We start from the raw sequence: 18,294 nt of genomic DNA, 5'->3' as shown, positions 1-18,294 counted from the left end.
TCCGCTCCCACGAATAGAACGGTTGATCTCGTCCACGTATGGCACGTACGAGAATGCCGAGTGGCCTTAGGCGGTAGTCCGTTGCCACCCCACCCCCACCGAAGCAGACGTAGAAGCAAAGTGGCGCATTCTGCTTGCTCATGAACCAAACGTGCGGGATTTTGGCACGTGACAAACTTCTTCGCTGTTTTTTGTTCTCTTTCGAAAAATCGGTTCGTGCCTCGTTTTATAGCGGGAACCTTTCGCCCTTCCCTGGAAGCGATTCCGCACGTTTCGATCTCTTCTTCCAGCAGAGATTACAGAGAGCCTTGAAATTAGAACTCTAGAAACCCCTAGAAGAAGAAGAAACAGAGGACGAAGACGAGGAAGATGCTGAAGATTGCAGCGAGGAGATTTTCTTCTCGATCATGGAGACCCAACTCCACTCTCCTCTCTAGAAACCTTCTCGACACTTCCGACGAATCCAGTTCGTCCCGCTCCTCTAATGGGCCCACATCCATCTCGTTCTTCTGCCATCCAATTCGAGGTTAGCATTTTCTCTTATATCGGCCTCTTTCTCATTAGTTTTTGTTTGCTTTTTCTCCTTTTAACAAGTCTACAGACAAATGATATGAAATACTATCTATTCTCCCAATTAACTGTGTTTATGTTTTGCTCGATTTATTTGTTTTACAAATCAAGATGGATTTTTTGAATTCCAAAATCCAAGAGATAGATCTGTGTTTTTTTTCGTCTTTTGAAGGATGTGATTGGAGGAGGAATTGGTTTGGAAGTGATTTGATCAATCTCGATACTGATTTTATTTGTTTAGAATTAGAGTATGTACTTTGTTCGCATTTGAATTCGCTGACCAGTTTGGAGATGTGCAACTGAGACTAAGAACTGCGCCAGTTATGAGTGAATTGGTATACGTCGAAGACCGTAAAAGGGAAGGGGCATGCTCAAAAGGACAGATAGAACTAGTAAAAAGAGACTGATAGAGGTCTGATACTGACAGAGGTTTCTTTTGCCTCTGTTTCCTCCAACACCATAATCCTGACCATTGATGAATTAATCCCTATTTTGTCATGATATTTTAACTTTCAGACGTTCACGTAGGAGAAGTCCAGGTTTTATCAGAGAGTTAATAATTTGTAAACAGTTCAGCTTCTACGAGCTTTGCTAAGCCCACGTTTATGCAATACAGCTCATGTACGTGCCACACGTGCCAGCATGGCATGTATCCCGGAGATCCAATCTATCCATCAGGTTGGTCAGACCTTGGATGTTTTCACTCAACTAAATCTCGTCACTCACCAGCTGGACCCCAATATTGGAAACAGTTGGATCAGTTAGAAAATTTCTGTTAGGCTTTTCACAACTGTACATTTGTTTTTTAAACTATGGCCCACCTGATCATTGAATCAACCTGACGTGTTCTAGCATCCATATAACGGTTCCCTTCTTCTAATTGATGGAGTGGATCTTGACATGCGTACCATGCTGGCAAATGTTTGGAGTGTACATGATCCATGTTGCACGTGGATGCGGGCCTTATATAATTTGGATGTCTGTGAAATCATAAAGTTCTAACCTGATTATAGGCTATAACTTGCAATTTGATTATGTGTAAATAATGGTTTGTGTTTGGATAACTTATAACATGTTTATAGTTTCTTACTGTGTATTCACACACAACTGAGCTTTGGAGTGATAAATTTTTTAAAAACCATTGAAATGACATATAAAATTTTCATTTAAGATGGGTCATTGGGATAAGTCTAACTCAATAAAACTCATAGCCAAACCTTATACTCAACCAATCATTTGATGGGCTACATAACTGGGCCTAGCAATTTGGATTTCTTTTTATGATGATAAACTATTGAATATAAACAATTAAATTAGTTACTTGGGCATAGAAGATTCGGATTTCATTCAAAACCTCTTCCCCATCTAATCATATTACCACTTGGGCCCGTTTGGATACCACCAACTTTTTCTAATTACAACAGTAGATATACAAGTAACTTATTTGAGATAAGTAAGTTTGATTTATGATTAATTATAAGTAACTTTTTTTTATATATATGTAAAGTTACTTAATCATTTTAGTTATTAAGTAGAAATCAAGATAGGCTGCTTAAAGGCATATGTAGCTTATTTTAAGTAACTACTCAAGATCCACATGCCTCTTTAATGATTTTACAGGCATCCAAATGACTCCCTGGCAACAAGCTTTTTTGATCTCAAAGATAAAAAGAAGCTGTTATTCATCGACCTACTTGTGTATTTGTGAAAGTTTCTGATGCCTGGTTTATGGATAACAGAAGCCAGATCATGCAGGCTATGAGGCTTACGTAGTTGCCCGTATATGCTATAACATTTGGGGAAGCGGATTGCGTGGTGTGCCACATGCACACCACGTGGTACCACCAATTATGTGGTGTGTGGTGTGTGGATGTCACCAAGTTCTAAGGACCCTACCTTGATGTATAAGTTATATCCACGCTGTCCGTCCATTTAGTGAGATCATTTTAGATCATGAGCTCAAAACCGAGATCGATCCAAAGCTCAATGGGACCACACCACTGAAAGTAATGGAGACAATGATTCCAACAGTTGAAACTTCCCATAAGGCCCACTGTGATGTTTATTTGTCGTATAACTTGCTCATAAGGTCACGCAGACTTGGATGAAGGGAGAAAACAAATATCATATATATTGATCCAAAACTTTTGTGGGCCCTCAAGAATTTTTCAATGGCAACCCCACCGCTTGCTTTATGTGGTGTGGTCCACTTGAGATGATCTCGTACAATGAATTGACAATGTGGATATAACACAAACATTATGGTGGGGCTCCCAAAGTTTGGGCAATCCGTTTCGAACATTTGGTTAGACAGAATAATGTCCATGAAAACTGTTGATGGCAAAATCTGGATCACCCTCTACTCCGCACGGCACACCTTCGGGGGACCTTGGTCCTGCACAAAGGATTAGCAAAGGAGACCCTGGCTAAGCCGGGGGACCCTCCGATGCCTAAGTCAGGTCAAGAGAATCTGGGTCTAAGTTGTGCAATAGAGAGAATGCAAAATGTTGCGTACTTGTAGCAATGGGGTCTCCCTCGTATTTATACCTAATCATTGGACAGATTGGATCCATCAATCTCGGCACGATTTGTTCCATCGACGGGATTTTCCGGATCATGGAGATATTTTCCACAATCTTAGGATCGCATAGCGGATCGTGCATATCTGTGAGCGAGGAGATCGATCATGTCTGCTTAAGGTAATTTCTTATTTTAGCGCACAATACGCCCATATTCTTCCCCAGCCTCGACTCGGAACCTTTTTCATCGGACAAATGCGAGGAGGGTGACGAGAACAGACCTCCGGCTCGGATGTCCTTCTCCAGATGAGGATGAGGATGAGGACGAGGCCCCGGCTCGGATGTCCTTCTCCAGATGAGGATGAGGACGAGGATGAGGCCACGGCCCGGCCTTAGGTCATCATCTGGAACTCCGCTTACCTGTCGCGAGCCGAGCTTTAATCTGGATGGAATATGACCTAGCTTCATTCATCCGTTAAGCATCCCGGAGGTCTTCCTTCCATGCTCTAAATCAAGTGGTGTGTTAGTGGGATGGACTGATCTTGATCCTGACCTATCTGTTAGCCTCGGATCGAGAGAGTAACTGTGATCGAGCCGAGAAGTTCTCTTCAACGGAATCTGTCATCTCAAACTGTCCTTTTGTGCATCTGCTCGGATTAAGAGGATGTTGATCCTCGGAATTGCAAGGGTTCGGATTTTCCCGTAACAAAAACAATGGATGGGATGGTTAAACATTGCAGGGTTTGTATTTGAGACGCTGGTTCCGAGGCATGACTTGGGGGAGATATCCGAAATTCCTCCAACGGTGGAACCCGAGCCCGAAAATCGTGTATGATGAGTATAATCATGAGCGACTCCCACCAGGAGAGCCGAGCAAACGAGCATTCGCATACATGGTATTGACGGGCGGGAGGTTTGCATACGCCTCTTTCATCCGCCTCCTCTCATTCTCAAGTTTGTACTGATTATGTCTCCTAGCAAGGACGTCCTCTCTCTATCCTCCATCGAGGTTGATCTCTCCGGCATCGAACCTGGTAGTACTGTAACTGTCAAGTGGCGTGGGAAGCCGGTTTTCATAAGACCCCGAACTGAAGAAGACATAAAGCTGGCAAACAGTGTTGATTTGTCATCCCTTCGTGACCCTGAAGAGGACTCAGCTAGGGTTAAGAAACCTGAGTGGCTTGTTGTTCTTGGGGTCTGTACCAATCTGGGATGCATTCCTTTACCCAATGCAGGGGACTTTGGTGGGTGGTTTTGTCCTTGCCATGGATCTCACTACGACATTTCAGGTAGGATCCGTAAAGGGCCAGCGCCCTACAACTTACTAGTGCCCAGGTACAGCTTCTTGGATGAGAACAAATTGCTCATCGGTATGGAAACCACTTAGAGACAGACGGTTGAGATCTCTCCAAGGTAGGGAACTTTGCCTTTTTCTTTCCTTCTTTCTTACTTTCTTTCTTTCCTTCTTTCCTCTTTCTCCTGTATCTGACGGCGTTTTCTGGCTTTATTGGAGCTTAGTCGATGAGGTTGTGTATGCTTATTTCTGGGTTAGCAGTTCATCACAGATAGTACAGGAATAATTATTTACTGCTGTAACGTTCCTGGCATCTGAGCCATGCAAAATGGCTGCCATCTTAAAGCTGACTTGCTATGAACATCAGGTTTATTAGTTCATCAGATGGCTGGGATCATCCAATCAAAGTGATTTTTTTGATAGGGATGTCCTATTACAGGTGGGGCGTACATGATGAAGGCCCGTATAAATCATTGGACTATTTTTAGTATAACCATTACGGGACTGATCATTTTCCATTTATAAGATGATTGGGATATCTGAATAAAGATCGATGATCCCTCTTCTTTCCATCCCAATCATCTAATTTAAAGAGGGATGGGAGATCAAATGTGGGTAATACAAAATGGACAGCTCATATCAATAATTGGACATTTTAGAAATAGCAATATGAATTGTCCACTCTTGAAGCCATTGATCAAATGGTCTGGATCATCCAATTAAAGTGTTTGTTTTATCAATATGGCCCATACATTTTCCAAGACATTGATCACATGGTTTGGATCATCCAATCAAAGTGAGTGCCATCAAAGGTGGGATGCACTAAATGTGGACAGTCGTGAGAATGACGGCTATGTCCAGAGAAAAAAGTTCAAAAAGTGTTCCAAATTTATTTTAAAATGGAGGGTGTAAGCTCTTCAGGTGAAAATGATTTTGGCTTGAACAGGGCCCAAGCTAACCTGAGCTGTTGACTGAACCGTGCCAAGCTGGCTAGTTAAGCCTGAGGACTAAGCCGAGCTGAGTTCGAGCTGACGTCAGCCAGTGGCCGAGACTCGCTCGGTTCAACTCGATGTCCACTCTTAATTGTAACGTGGTAACTCGGGAAACAAACTGCCCAAGAAAAAATAGAGACCGCCGCTTAAGAAGGCCATTTGGGTTTAACATGCTTAGGGCCTCTTTTGGATTGCAAATTACAACGTAATCAGTGTATTTTTTTTTTCCTGTTATTTATAGTCAAGATACATATTCTCATTATTACATAGAAGAAAACAAGAAACCCAGGACGGGGCAATAACTACTGTACGCGCATTTTAGTAAAAGCGACGCGTACATGCGCACAAATAGAATTATTTCTGTTGACAGATTTGCTCCAGAATACCCCGAAAATCGTCTAGGGAAGCCGATGAGCTAGCTGGGAAGCTGTGGCCAAAGACCGAGCGGATAGCCGCCGCTCGATTCCTCGTCTCGTCGTCAGCCATCAGCCCCTCTATCCCTCTAACGACGTCGTCCTTCTTCACGGCGGAAGCTCCATCGGCGGCTCGGATCATCAGGCCGACCTTGAGATGGCTCGACACTAGCTTGGCGTTGTAGTGCTGGTCCCCGCGGATCGGCCACGCCAGAAGCGGAACGCCGCGCCCCAGCGCCTCCAGAATCGAGTTCCAGCCGCAGTGCGTCAGAAAGCCGGCCGTGGACGGATGGCTCAGGATCAGAAGCTGTGGGGCCCACCCCTGGATGATCAGTCCCCTTCCTTCGGCTCGGCGCGCCAGGCCATCCGGAAAGAAGTCGTCGTCTCCAGAATCTCCTATGTCTGGGGGCGGCGGCGGTGGACCGGACCGTCCTGCGCTGGACCGGAGAACCCAGATGAACGGACGGTTTGACTCCTCCAGCCCGGCTGCGAGCTCTTCCAGCTCCTCCTTGGAGGGGCCCACCTCCGTGCCGAATGCCACGTAGACCACAGATCCACGTGGTTGCGAATCCAGCCATTTGCTTACATCGTCCTCGCTGACGTTGGATTCTCGTTTGGAGCGTATCTCACCGTCGTGGACGACTGAGTGAGCAGATCGCCAGAACTGAGCTGGCAAGAGCGGGCCCACACCCCATACCCGCTTCCCTGTCTCCTTCGCTACGTAATCGAGGAATGGACGTTCCAGATCTTCGCACGTGTTCATCAGCAATGCCATCGAGCCCTCCGTTTCCCCGATCCACGAGGGCGGTGGGCCGTGTTTGCCGGCTCCAGGAGGCGGCGGCGGGTGGCCGGCCCAGTGATGATTTCGATGCGGAGGTCCCCCGCCGTGATGATTTCGATGCGGAGGCCCCCGGCCGGGATGACGTGGAGGCGGAGGACCCGGGTGAGTCAGATCGGATAAAGTCAGCCTGACGTCGTCCGGCAGGCCGGGAAGCGTCAGATTTAGGCCGGGCACCGGATTTTCTTGCCGGATTTTCCACACAGCGTACTCCATGGCGGCGGAGCAGGCGCCGGAGGTGAAGAAGCTGACGGTCGGGATTTTGAATTTCCGGAACGTTTCGTGGGTCCAGCTCATCATCATGTCCACAATGGCGCAGACGGCAGGAGGCGAATCTCGGTCGTTGGATCGGCTGGAGAGGAAATCGGAGAAGCTTTCGATCGAGAGATTGCTCGGCGGGAACCGATGATGGTGTGGGTCGTTTTCCGGCGGCGAAGAGGCGGAGAGCTCGGCGATCTGAATAAGGGGGTGGTGACGGACGGAGGGAGAGATGGAAGAGGCGAAAGAGGAGGGGAGAACTAGGGTGATGTGGTAATTTCGTGCGGCGAGGTGGATGCAGAGCTCGATGCATGGGAATAGATGGCCTTGGCCATGGAAAGGGACGACTAGGATTTCTCCGGACATTTTGACCGTTCTCTCCTTATTTGATGCTGCTGTGTTGGCGGATTGGGTTTTAAGGACGAGCTAACTTCGGGTGCAAGCAAAGCGGAGGGTTTGACTGTTAGGGGATGTTTCTACGCGATTTTGACTCTTTGGTGGGCCTCTTTTGATGGACGGTGGATGAAAGGGATATAGATGCAGGACGCGGATTCGATACGAGTCGGCTACTGAAGTGACGTCACTACGCCCTACTTTGATGTATCCGTTGTATTCACACCGCCCATCTAATTTTAGATATTATTTTAGGGCCTGTTTGGCCGGGCAAACTGAGTGGGATTAGATTGTATTGGAAGCGATTGGAAGGAGCAATTCCGGGATTGGCCGAACTTCTGCCTGGATTGGAGTAATCCCATGGGATTGCCAGTAATCGACTGTCATCACCATCATTATCTTGAAATCCACCCAATCCCTCCTAATCCCATCTATTTAGCTTGGGACATGTTTGGGTGGACGGATTGGAAGGTATTAGCCAGGCGGGCCAAACATACGGGGTAGTAGATTCCTTAGATATAGCAATCCCATGGATTGCAGCAATCCATTAACGCAGCCATCGTTACATACAATCTAATCCCATAGGATGCCCCTCCAAACACGCCCTTAGAGCATTAGCAAGGAATGAGGTAGATAAAAAGCTATAGTGGATCCCACCACCGAAAACAGTGGAAGAGTGATTGCCACCGTTGAAACTATCCCCACGATAATGTTTATTTGGAATCTAACCTGTTAAAAAGTAAAAAAAGACATGAAATAAGAAAAAACACAAATATCACCTGATGTAGAGCAGGTCGCGGACAGTTTCATGGCCAAGATGGATCAGAAAAGGCCCGGTCAACGACAGAAGTGATCCGGACCATCGGACCTTAGATCGGGCGTATCTCGCAATCCGGAAAGAGTTAGCTGACGTAAAATATATGATTTTGGGGTAGAGCGAGCTACTTTAGCTAACCAACCCCGCTACGCGGTTGCCCGGAATTGCGAAAAACCCTTGATTGACGGTCGTTCCCCTGTTTTAATTTCGTTTTTACTATTTTAAGTAAGTTTTAGTTTGATTATAATCTTCATCCGTTGGGCTTTGGAGTTGCGCAACGTGAAAAGAGCTTAGAATAATTAGTGGAACGGTTTGGTAGGCCAAATGAGACACTTACTATTTTTGGCCGAAAACATCGCACTAGTAGACATCACTGCCGTCTATATAATAAGTTTACTTATTTATAGTAAGTCACTGATTCTAGGAGTTAAGTAGTTTGATTATGATTTCTTTCCCATTGCTTGATACCCTTATTTAAAGGGTTGTGAACTCGATTTTAAGCATTCATTAATCAATTTCGAATTTATTAGAATTTATTTCTATTTTCTTCTTTCTTTCCTCGTGGAGTTCCGTGGATTCGGAATAGTTATCCTCTTGAGGAAGACGGTGCTCGACCTCACGTCCTCCCCCTGCGTCATCACCTTAATGTAAAACTTTTGTGGCCTTTAACAGTTTTTAACGGTGAGGGTGACGGTCCCCACTGTTTTCGGTGCTGGGTCCACTAGGGCATGGCTTTGGATATAACTCATTCTTTGGATATTGTCCTAAAATGATCTCTCTAAATGTATGAAAGGTGTCGATACAAAACATACATCATTGTGGGCCACGGAACTTGGTGACGTCAAATGAAGACATGAAACATCAAATGTCACTGGACTCTCTGATCTGATGCAGGGAAATGGAGGATGAATGATGGACGTGGAAATGAGAAATGGATGACGAGGGCTCCATTTCAACAACACTATTTTAGCACTGGTACCCCACGCGTGACGACGCCGCATGCGTGTGGGGCCAGGGCATCCATCATCAATCAGGATGGCCCACTCATTCGGTGGGCTGCACCTTTACGTTACGGCATCCATCGTCGATCAGGACATCGCTTTCGTGTTACCGATTTCTGACCGACAGTTTTCGTTTTGTGTTGAGCAGCGTAATTGGACTGGCCCCATTCTGGAAGTGGATTGCCTGGTGACCCTGACTCTAGTGGCAGTCGCTGTAGGGCCTACCGTGGTGTATGTTTTTCATCGACTGCGTCCATACGTTCTCCCTCCTGATTTGGGGTGCGGCTTCTCTGGATGGGTGGGATCCCTGATTGTTTATGGGGCTGACGGTGATGTATATGACTTAAATCCACACTGTCCATCTATTTTTACAACTCAAGACATGATCCAAAAATGAAGCCGATTCAAATGAAAGGTGGACCACACTACGGGAAATAGTCCTGATTGAATCCCCACCATTAAAAACTTCATGAATTGCACCAGAATATTTATTTGCCATCCAACACGTTGATAAATGTCACAAAGACCTAAATGAACAAACCATTGAAATATATCTTGATCCAAAGTTTTTGTGACCCACAAGAAAATTTTAATAGCCACTTACCACTATTTTCTAATAAAATCCATTGGGAATTTAAATCTGGTTCATTTTTTTTTTTTAATTATTATACCTTGAAACAAGCTTTGAATATAAATGGCAGCGAGAACTAAGTCAGAGACATCTTGATGAGCCCCAGTGCCAAGGGTCCCACCCACCTAGGTAGATCACGAAGCCATGCCCCTCATTCTAGGACATATACGCCCAAAAATGAATCTGACTCAAACGTCAAATGAATCATACTAAGGAAAATAATAATGATTGAATGACTACCATTAAAAACTTCTTTAAGCCAAAAGAAGTTTTGAATCAAGCTAATATTTGCATTCTCCCTTCAGCCATGTGACATCTTGAAAAAATTACATTAGCAAATAAACATCCTCGTGAGCCTGGGGGTAACAAAACTCTCATTGTTACCGTGTTGTGATAAACTTAAGCTTTTTATATACTTCATTTTTAGCTTCATGCCCTAAATTTAAGGGTCCATTTGGATACCACAAAGTAAGTTTGGTTTATGATTAGTTATAGTTAATTTTTGTACTTAAAATTACTAAATCACTTCAATTATTTCTTTTTAGCTTTTCTACTCTTCATTAATTGCTGAAGATGGATATTAGAAGAGACCAAAGAGAGGAGAAACAGCTGATAATATGTTATTTACGAAACATACTTATCTGCTTAATACGTATAAACTATTACTTGAGGCATAAGTAACTTATCTTAAGTAAATAATAATCCAAACTCTCCCTGCGTTGGCAAAATAAGTGGCATGGATGTGAAACGCATATACATGATGTCCTCACAGCACCTCCCACCCATGGTACTCCCTACTAGGAATGGACCCAATTGGATATTTCCCTGTAAGCAAAACCTCCCTGCAACTTTGGATGATAGCCCTTATCAAATATAGGCCCCACACAAAGCATGTTTAGAAGTTGTTCGACTTGATCCAATTCTAACACCAGTTTGCTGCTTAATTGAAATCTATTATCTCATGTTAAGACAAAGGTCGTGTTCGCGGAGATGGTGCCTTTTTTTTTTCTTCTTTTTTTTTTATCTTTTTTTACACACACACACACCACCACACACTCACGTCGTAGTGGGATTTCACCACCTATGGGTACTCAAACCTTCAACCAGGTGTTGAAACTCCTAAGAGTCTACCACTGGAGCAGGAGTAAGAGCAGAGATGGTACTTAATTCATGCATGAGGCATCTACTTTTCCAACTATTAACAACCTGACTGTAATACCCGGCCCCATCAGAATAGTGTCCTAAAGCGTCCACGTGTGAATTGTAGCAGGACCACACGATTTGATCACACGTGTAGGGCTTACCATCAATAAACTAACTCGGATTAAGCCACTAATGTGATTGGGTCTGATTATGTTCGGGTTGAATGCGGGCCGTAGAGCCGGTCTGCCCAATTGTACTTAGCGACTGTCTGTACGGGTCGTGCATCGCCCAAGGAGGGGCAGAAAAATCTGAAACTTTGGGAGGCCATGGGCCTCACTGGGCTTGTGGTTCATTATGGACGACAGACTCGAATGACAGCTAGAAACGAACGATTCACGTCGTCCAGTCAGCACTTGTAAAGTGCAACTCGCCCTAGCTTTGACTTTAAATCTGAAATTTTAAAACAAATGGCCCTGCCACTTGGGATAGTGAATTGGGACATTTCAGCTGTCGGATTTTATCCAAATTTACACCAAAGGCTAAAGATATTTCCCTGCACTTGTCCACAAAATCCGACCCCTTATCAAGAAAACGATGACCGTTGATCGCAAATCGGACCCTTGCGGTAAAACCTCACGTCCGTTTGCCGTCAAACTTTGCACAACCCCTCATCGGGCCATGGGGCACCCATCTCATAAATTAGATGGGCCAGAGGGCCATCAGGGCAACCCAAAAGCCATAAATAAGTGGGCCCCAAAGGGCCATTTGAGGAATTTAATGGCACCTAGGGCCAACTGGACAAAAATTCAGGGTATAAAACTCTTTAACTCCCTCTCTCCCTCACTCTCACAGTAATCTCAGCAGCCGAGAGAGAGAGGAGAGAGAGGAGAGAGAAAAGAGAGAGAGAGAGAGGGGGGGGGGGGGGGACTGTAGGTGCATGGCATGCTAAGGGACTGAAATTCTCGCACTCCCACCTTTACCATTTGCCGAAAATCTTGACCCTATCGCCGTAGAGGCGAGGTGCGTTCAATCTAAGGTAATAATCCGAAGTTCCCTTTGTTTTCCTTAGCTAAGGTCGCATGCATGCGCCCTGACGTGCAATTCATGTGGCATAGGGCCCCGGCACGTCGAACTTGCCAACCCGACGCCGCTAGAGCAACCGCAAGAGATTCTAGTCGACGATAGGTGCAGACCATTACTTCTAGGTGGCCAGTTATTGTGCCCAGTGTGAATCATAGTAATTTTGTGTGGAAAATCTATTTGCATGTTGCTGTTTGCTATGGATTTGCTGATTTAGAACCCATGCTTAGAATTTCTCTAAAATTGGGAAAGGGATTCATATCCTGAGGTTCCTTGATATGTAAATTGTTGAACTGTTGGTCAATTTATGGAATTGCATGTGTATTTCCCCAATGTTGCTGATTTCGTAAGCTAGATTTCGTCGCATGCAATTGATATGTGTGAATTGGGTGTATTGTTGTCCACATTGTTGAATTTCTGAAATATGTTGAACCTCTAGCTGGAATTGTCCTTGAAATTGTTAAATGTACACTATATACTTGTGCACATGCCTCTCATAGACCCGAAATGGGAGAAATTACTACCCACACCTCACCACGGAAGATAAATGCTTCCTATAGCTAGCTACGGTGTCCATTCCTATGCCGTAATCCCTGGAAATGCAGATCCACATACTTGTACCACCAGGATTTTTCCAATTTAGGTACATTATGCCTTATGCTTTGATTTCGAACGTGGATTACATTTACACATTACCCCTTTTCGGATCGGCCAGTCAATCTGGATTTTCTTGGGCAATCCTTCCGTTAGGTCAGCCCACGGGCGAGTTTGACCTGGCTAGCCAAACCACGAACTGTCGGCTATAGTTGGACTATGCGAAACGTTGTTCTCAGATCCTACATCCCGTGGTTCGTCTTATGGGGATAAATTGGTCCACTTGTTGGCCATCCTTGTATGTTAACCATGTTTATACATGCCTGCTGGAACCTGAGGCACCCTATAACTTTTGCGCCAAATGATAATCATAAGTTGCGGCACACAAGACTCATGAGCCGGGGATGATGGTATGGGATATTATGCCTAAGGTGATGAGCCTCCACGCAGTGACTAGTGAGTACAATAACTCGTGAGCCGAGAATGGTGGTATGAGACACTATGCCCGAGATGTTGGCCTACACTGGAGTGATGAGCTTCCCCGTAGTGATCGTGAGCAAGACTCTAATGTCTTAAACGCCTTCGTATGAGTTTAATTTATGGGAATGACGAACCCACACGGGTCAAGGGTTGCGAGAGCCATACGGCCACGGCCATTAGAGCCGCGCGATCTGATTAGGGCATCGATCTGTCGGGGTATCTCGGTTTCCCCAAACTGCTGGATGAATGGACTTAAATAATCAACTTGAATAATATGTACATGACATTGCATTAGTTACTTTAATGATTTAACAGTCATGGTCGCACTGATGGAGTGTTGGTCATTCGCGATCATTAGATGTTGTCGCTGGAGGGAATGTTGTGATGAGAAGCATGCATTATATCATTGAATCATGCATTTGCATTAACCAAAGTATATAGGATTCTATGAATGTACGCTTTTCACTAAATTTACTCTTGTACATGATAACTTATGTAACTTATAGTTAATGGTACCACTGAGTTGATCACTCACTCCCACTCTGGGACGGTATTTTAAAACACCAACCAAAATCTATTATGGATGCAAGAATGATGGAGTTGGATGCACTGAAGGATGCCAACGTGAACGATGAGGAGGAGAGAGCATACTACCAGACCTTTGGTAGATCTTTCTAGTCTGATTTTGGGCGATCGCGGGGTATGGGTCAGGGCCCTAGTCATTTTGGGACATATGTATGGGTGGGACTAGTTCCTTGTTTGGATTTTTTTTGGATTGTGGTTTGGATATTTTATATGTTTAGTGGCACTTGATACTCCTTTATAATTTATTTATGCTTTACGGCTTGCTAGACTCTTCATTGCTTATGAGATAATCCAAATATAATTGAGATCTGAAGCCCACTAAGGCACATGTGGCACTCAGGAATTCGGGAGCCGAGTTCTTGCTTGGCCCTTGAAATTCGGGGCGTTACGCTGGCCCACTTGATGAATGGCATGTTGACGCAGGGATGAACGTGATCCCCTTATTGACGGTTGATAGATGATATAAACAAGTCTACAACCCTTTAAATAGAGATACCAAGGCTTGGAAGAAATTTATGAATTAAACTACAACCAGAACTACCTAAAATTCATAACTTACTATAAATAATAAGTGTCCTATTTGACTTAGGACATTACTCTCCTAATTATTCTAATCACTTTTCATGTTGGATACAACTCCTATAAGGCCCAACGGATAAGAGTTACAATCAAATCAAAATTTATTAAAAATAGTAAAAACGAAAATAAATAGAGAATTCGATCGTTAATTTGATGGAATTTCTCAAATTTGGCGTAGGCAACCCGGCATAGTTGGCTAAAGTAGCTCATCCTGCCCCAGATTCATATATGGTACATCGAGTAACTCATTCCGGTTTGTAAAATATGTATGTTTTAAGGGCCTGTTTGGTTTTCTAGCTCAAGTGTAATTACCTTGTAAATGAGTAATCATTATTTACCAAGGTAATTATCTGCATCTTTCCCAATGCTGACGTGACCAGTTACTTTTTTAGCACTCGATATTTTTGAACCAGTTTTCTAGGTGAAATTACTTACTCATTTTCAAACAAGTGAAAAAATGTAATAATTACTTCTTTACAGCGATTTACTTGGATTATGGAAAACCAAGCAGGCCATAAGGTTATGACGATCTTGATGATTTCCAACCTTCGATTGGGCCTTCTCATGTCCATCTTGGACATGAAATTGTCCGTGACCTGCTCTACATCACACGAATAGGATAGGCGTGTACAATGACGCAAGCAAAGAAATCCTCTATCTACCGACGCACCGTATACCAAATGGTAGACTCCACAGTGTTTTCATGTTTCATGTCGTTCACCAGCTCTATTTGACTTAATTTAAGAGACGCGGGCAATCAGATTTGATTCAAGGGCTCCAGCATGTGCGCTTGTTGAAATGTCTATCTACAGTAAAGCAATGCTATACATCAATCGGTACGGTCCATCCAGCTAGACCTATCATGGTGTCCAAAGTTTCAATCCTAATAATAAGAGCAACGTTATGTATGCTAGTCAATTGAGTTGTTCTTTGTTTCTTGGGGAGCCCTATTTTTGCCCTATTTTTTTTTATCCCTTCTGCTCAAAGGCATGAACCGCCTAATGGAGGGTCCACGTCAAAGGCATGAACCGCCGCCTAATGAAGGGTCCACGTCAAAGGCATGAACCGCCACCTAATGAAGGGTCCACATCAAAGGCATGAACCGCGTCATGGAGGGTCTCATCGTAGAGAGAAGGGGAAGTGGATTACCTGATAACTTAATCACCAAGGATAACTCGTGGTGGGATTTGGGTGAGTTACATGTTATCAAACATGGAACCTAGTCTGAGTACTTACTCAGGTTTCATGGAAACGGAGTGGCTACCCCCCGTGACAGGAGCCAATGGCTGGTGGTCGGTGCTCTGTGGGCCCCACCATGATGTATGTGTTTCATCCATGCCATTCATCTATTTTTAAAGATAATGTTACTATCTGAGACCAAAAATGAGGTATATTCCAATCTCAAGTGGACCACATTACGGGAAACAGTTTTGAATGAGTGTCAACCATTAAAAACATTTTGGAGGCCATAAAAGTTATGGATCAAGCTGATTTTTGTTTGTTCCCTTCATCTGGGCCTATATGACCTAATCAACAGATTGGATGCCAGATAAACAGTACAATGGGCCTTAGAGGATTTTAATGGTGGATATCCAATCACTATTGTTTTCATGTGGTGTGGTCCACCTGAGATTTATATCCCTCTAATTTTTGGTATAAAGCCTTAAAATGATTTTAAAAATTGGATGAAACACATACATCATGGTGGGGCCACAGAGCACCGACCATCAGCCATGGGGCTAGCGTAGGGGGAGTAGCCAATCCGTTCCCAAGTTTCATTGGCCACATGTCGTTGTCAGGGATGAAACCCATCAACAGTGAAATCTTGCCATATTGGGTCACAGGGGAAATCCTTGGTGAATGCAACTCGAGTAGACGTGGTTGCTGAGGATCTCCAGCTACAGAAAGTTACTGTAGTCCGAAGCTAAGTGGGGTCCACCATGATGTTTGTCAGAAATTGCACCCATCCATCCATCCATCCATTTTGATAGCTCAATGCGAATTCAAGTGTACCGCACATCAAGAAATTGTAAGGATTGGACACCCGATGTTGAAACATTCCTACGGTCAAAAAGTTTTGGATCATGCTTTTTTTTTTGTCCGTGTGTTTTTTATTCCTCTCATTGGTAATGACTATACGAACAATTTGGATGGAATATAAATACCGGGGTGGAACCTTACGAAGGTTTCAACAGGAGACATCCCCCATTTGTTAAATGTTATATGACCCACTTATGCTTTGGTTCTACTTCATGTTTGGGCTCATGTCTTAACATGAGCTGACAGATGGACAGGGTGGATTTCACACGAAGATTATGGTGGGCCCCACCTAAATTTCAATGGGAATTCCACATTCCCCTTAACTCCCTTTAACTTGATCTTTGTGACGCCAACTCATTTTAGGATATGATTTCAAGAACGAGGGTGAATCGAGACTCAGGTGGCTATGCCACAAGAAATGTTGGGAACAGATTTACCACCTTCTGTTGTCTCCTAATTATAGCTGAGGTAATTAGAAGAAACACATCCTTGCATAAGAATTGTACAACACGCATGTAACTGTACAACACGCATGCTATTTGTTGGGATATATGGATTTGTGGAGTGCGTTTTCATGTAGTACAATTGGTGTTGAGCTTAATATTACACATCATTGTATAATAGAGCATGACGGAGAAGTTCAAAAAATAGAAAGCGGTCGAGAGAATAGGAACAAATAGAAGAATATAAAGAGGCAGAAGGATATGAAAGACTGATATGGCAACAATTTAATTGTCATTACAACTGAAGTAAATAACAAAAACAGATGTAGAATATCTTCATAGTAGAGAAGCTTATAAATAGAATAAAAAATTAACATAATAAAATGTCTCATACTAACCAAACAAATTAATTACTTTATCTTTCCTTATCATAACTTTAATTCTATCTTATGAGTAACGATAATCTTTAACTGTAATTCAAGTCTTCGCTCATACACTGTTTCCTTTTTAATAAGAACAGTTCTTCATTCAAAAAGGCTCTCGCACTTGTGGTCGAATGTATTATGTATGTATTCCCTTCTATGTAATTATTTTTTATTACCTAGTATATCAAAAGTCCATTCAAACATAAGGTAAAGTGCAGCCCATCTTCGGAGGAAGAACCCTTCGACAATCTCCTGATCATCTTATAATAATCTTGTGTGAATGGCCGAATAAGCAACCAATCTTCTCAAGTCCCAGTCATATATGATCGCATTCTACGTATATACCTGTCTCAGAGTTTGGGGTCAAAATTGTTTGGTTTGAATCAAGCCGCACAATTGATTCTGGCATGCCTGCACACAACACACGTGACTAAAAACAAATAGAGAGACAACAATTTTTTGCACGCTCGGTAGGACTTTAAACTACTAAGTTGTCATAAATATTTATTATATATTAGCCACGCGAAAAGCTAACAAGTTTTGGCATGCCTTGGTGGAATTCGAAATTACATGGCGACCATAAGTTTCTCGGTGTAATATAAGCTAAAGAGGTCGCAACACTTTTGGGCTACTGAACCTCCTGCACAAGAAGAGGAAACGCGGGTGCAGCCAGTACCTGAGTTGTTGTCTAATCCGGCACCTAATCTTCTAAATTAGAACAGGGCATCTTCATTTCGGACTAATCCCGGCCCTTGAGATGTTGTCGGCTAGACTACATAATATGCAAATAGGAATTCAGCATATTGCAAAGCAGTCAGAGCTTAGGCTGAGTAATCTTAAATTTAGGCTGAAACTTTTAATAAGCGGATGACCAATCGGACTAAGAGCTTTAATCAGATTATGACTATTTTTGCTAAAAGAGCACCTGTCTGTGCCTTAGTAAATTGTGCATCAACCAACTGTTGATATTAGTTCTTTAAATACTTGTATCTCTGAGTAGTCTACATAATGACCACTCTATATTTCTTCTAAAATTTTATAGTCTATTGGCGTAAACAAAGACCAATTTGTTAAGTAACAAGCCGTGTTAGTAGCCTTAGTTTATAATTATTGTCTAACCTGAATTTTATCAATATACTTCGGGCTCTCTCTAAGAAAGTTCAATGCATTTGTTCAACCACACCATTCTGATCTGGCGT

General features: G+C 43.4%; 1 protein-coding gene and 1 pseudogene across 1 annotated transcript; one reads left to right on the top strand and one right to left on the bottom strand.

Annotated features, from left to right (window-relative positions):
• The first annotated feature begins 221 nt into the window (after positions 1 to 221).
• Positions 222 to 4,541, top strand: LOC131249822 (cytochrome b-c1 complex subunit Rieske-4, mitochondrial-like; annotated as a pseudogene).
• A 1,032-nt stretch (positions 4,542 to 5,573) lies between these two features.
• LOC131247897 (UDP-glucosyl transferase 73B2-like) lies at positions 5,574 to 7,403 on the bottom strand. Its single transcript, XM_058247846.1, has one exon. The coding sequence runs from the start codon at positions 7,248 to 7,250 to the stop codon at positions 5,730 to 5,732; it is 1,521 nt and encodes a 506-aa protein (XP_058103829.1). The 5' UTR covers positions 7,251 to 7,403; the 3' UTR covers positions 5,574 to 5,729.
• Between the last annotated feature and the right edge of the window lie 10,891 nt (positions 7,404 to 18,294).

This window comes from Magnolia sinica, chromosome 6 (assembly GCF_029962835.1).
Source record: "Magnolia sinica isolate HGM2019 chromosome 6, MsV1, whole genome shotgun sequence".
Taxonomy (NCBI): Eukaryota; Viridiplantae; Streptophyta; class Magnoliopsida; order Magnoliales; family Magnoliaceae; genus Magnolia; species Magnolia sinica.
Note: the sequence above shows the minus strand (reverse complement) of the source record. Positions and strands in the feature narration are given on the sequence as shown.

Bases quoted from the DNA above. Each gene is read 5' to 3' on its own strand.
- LOC131247897 (XM_058247846.1), bottom strand. From the start codon at position 7,250: ATGTCCGGAGAAATCCTAGTCGTCCCTTTCCATGGCCAAGGCCATCTA.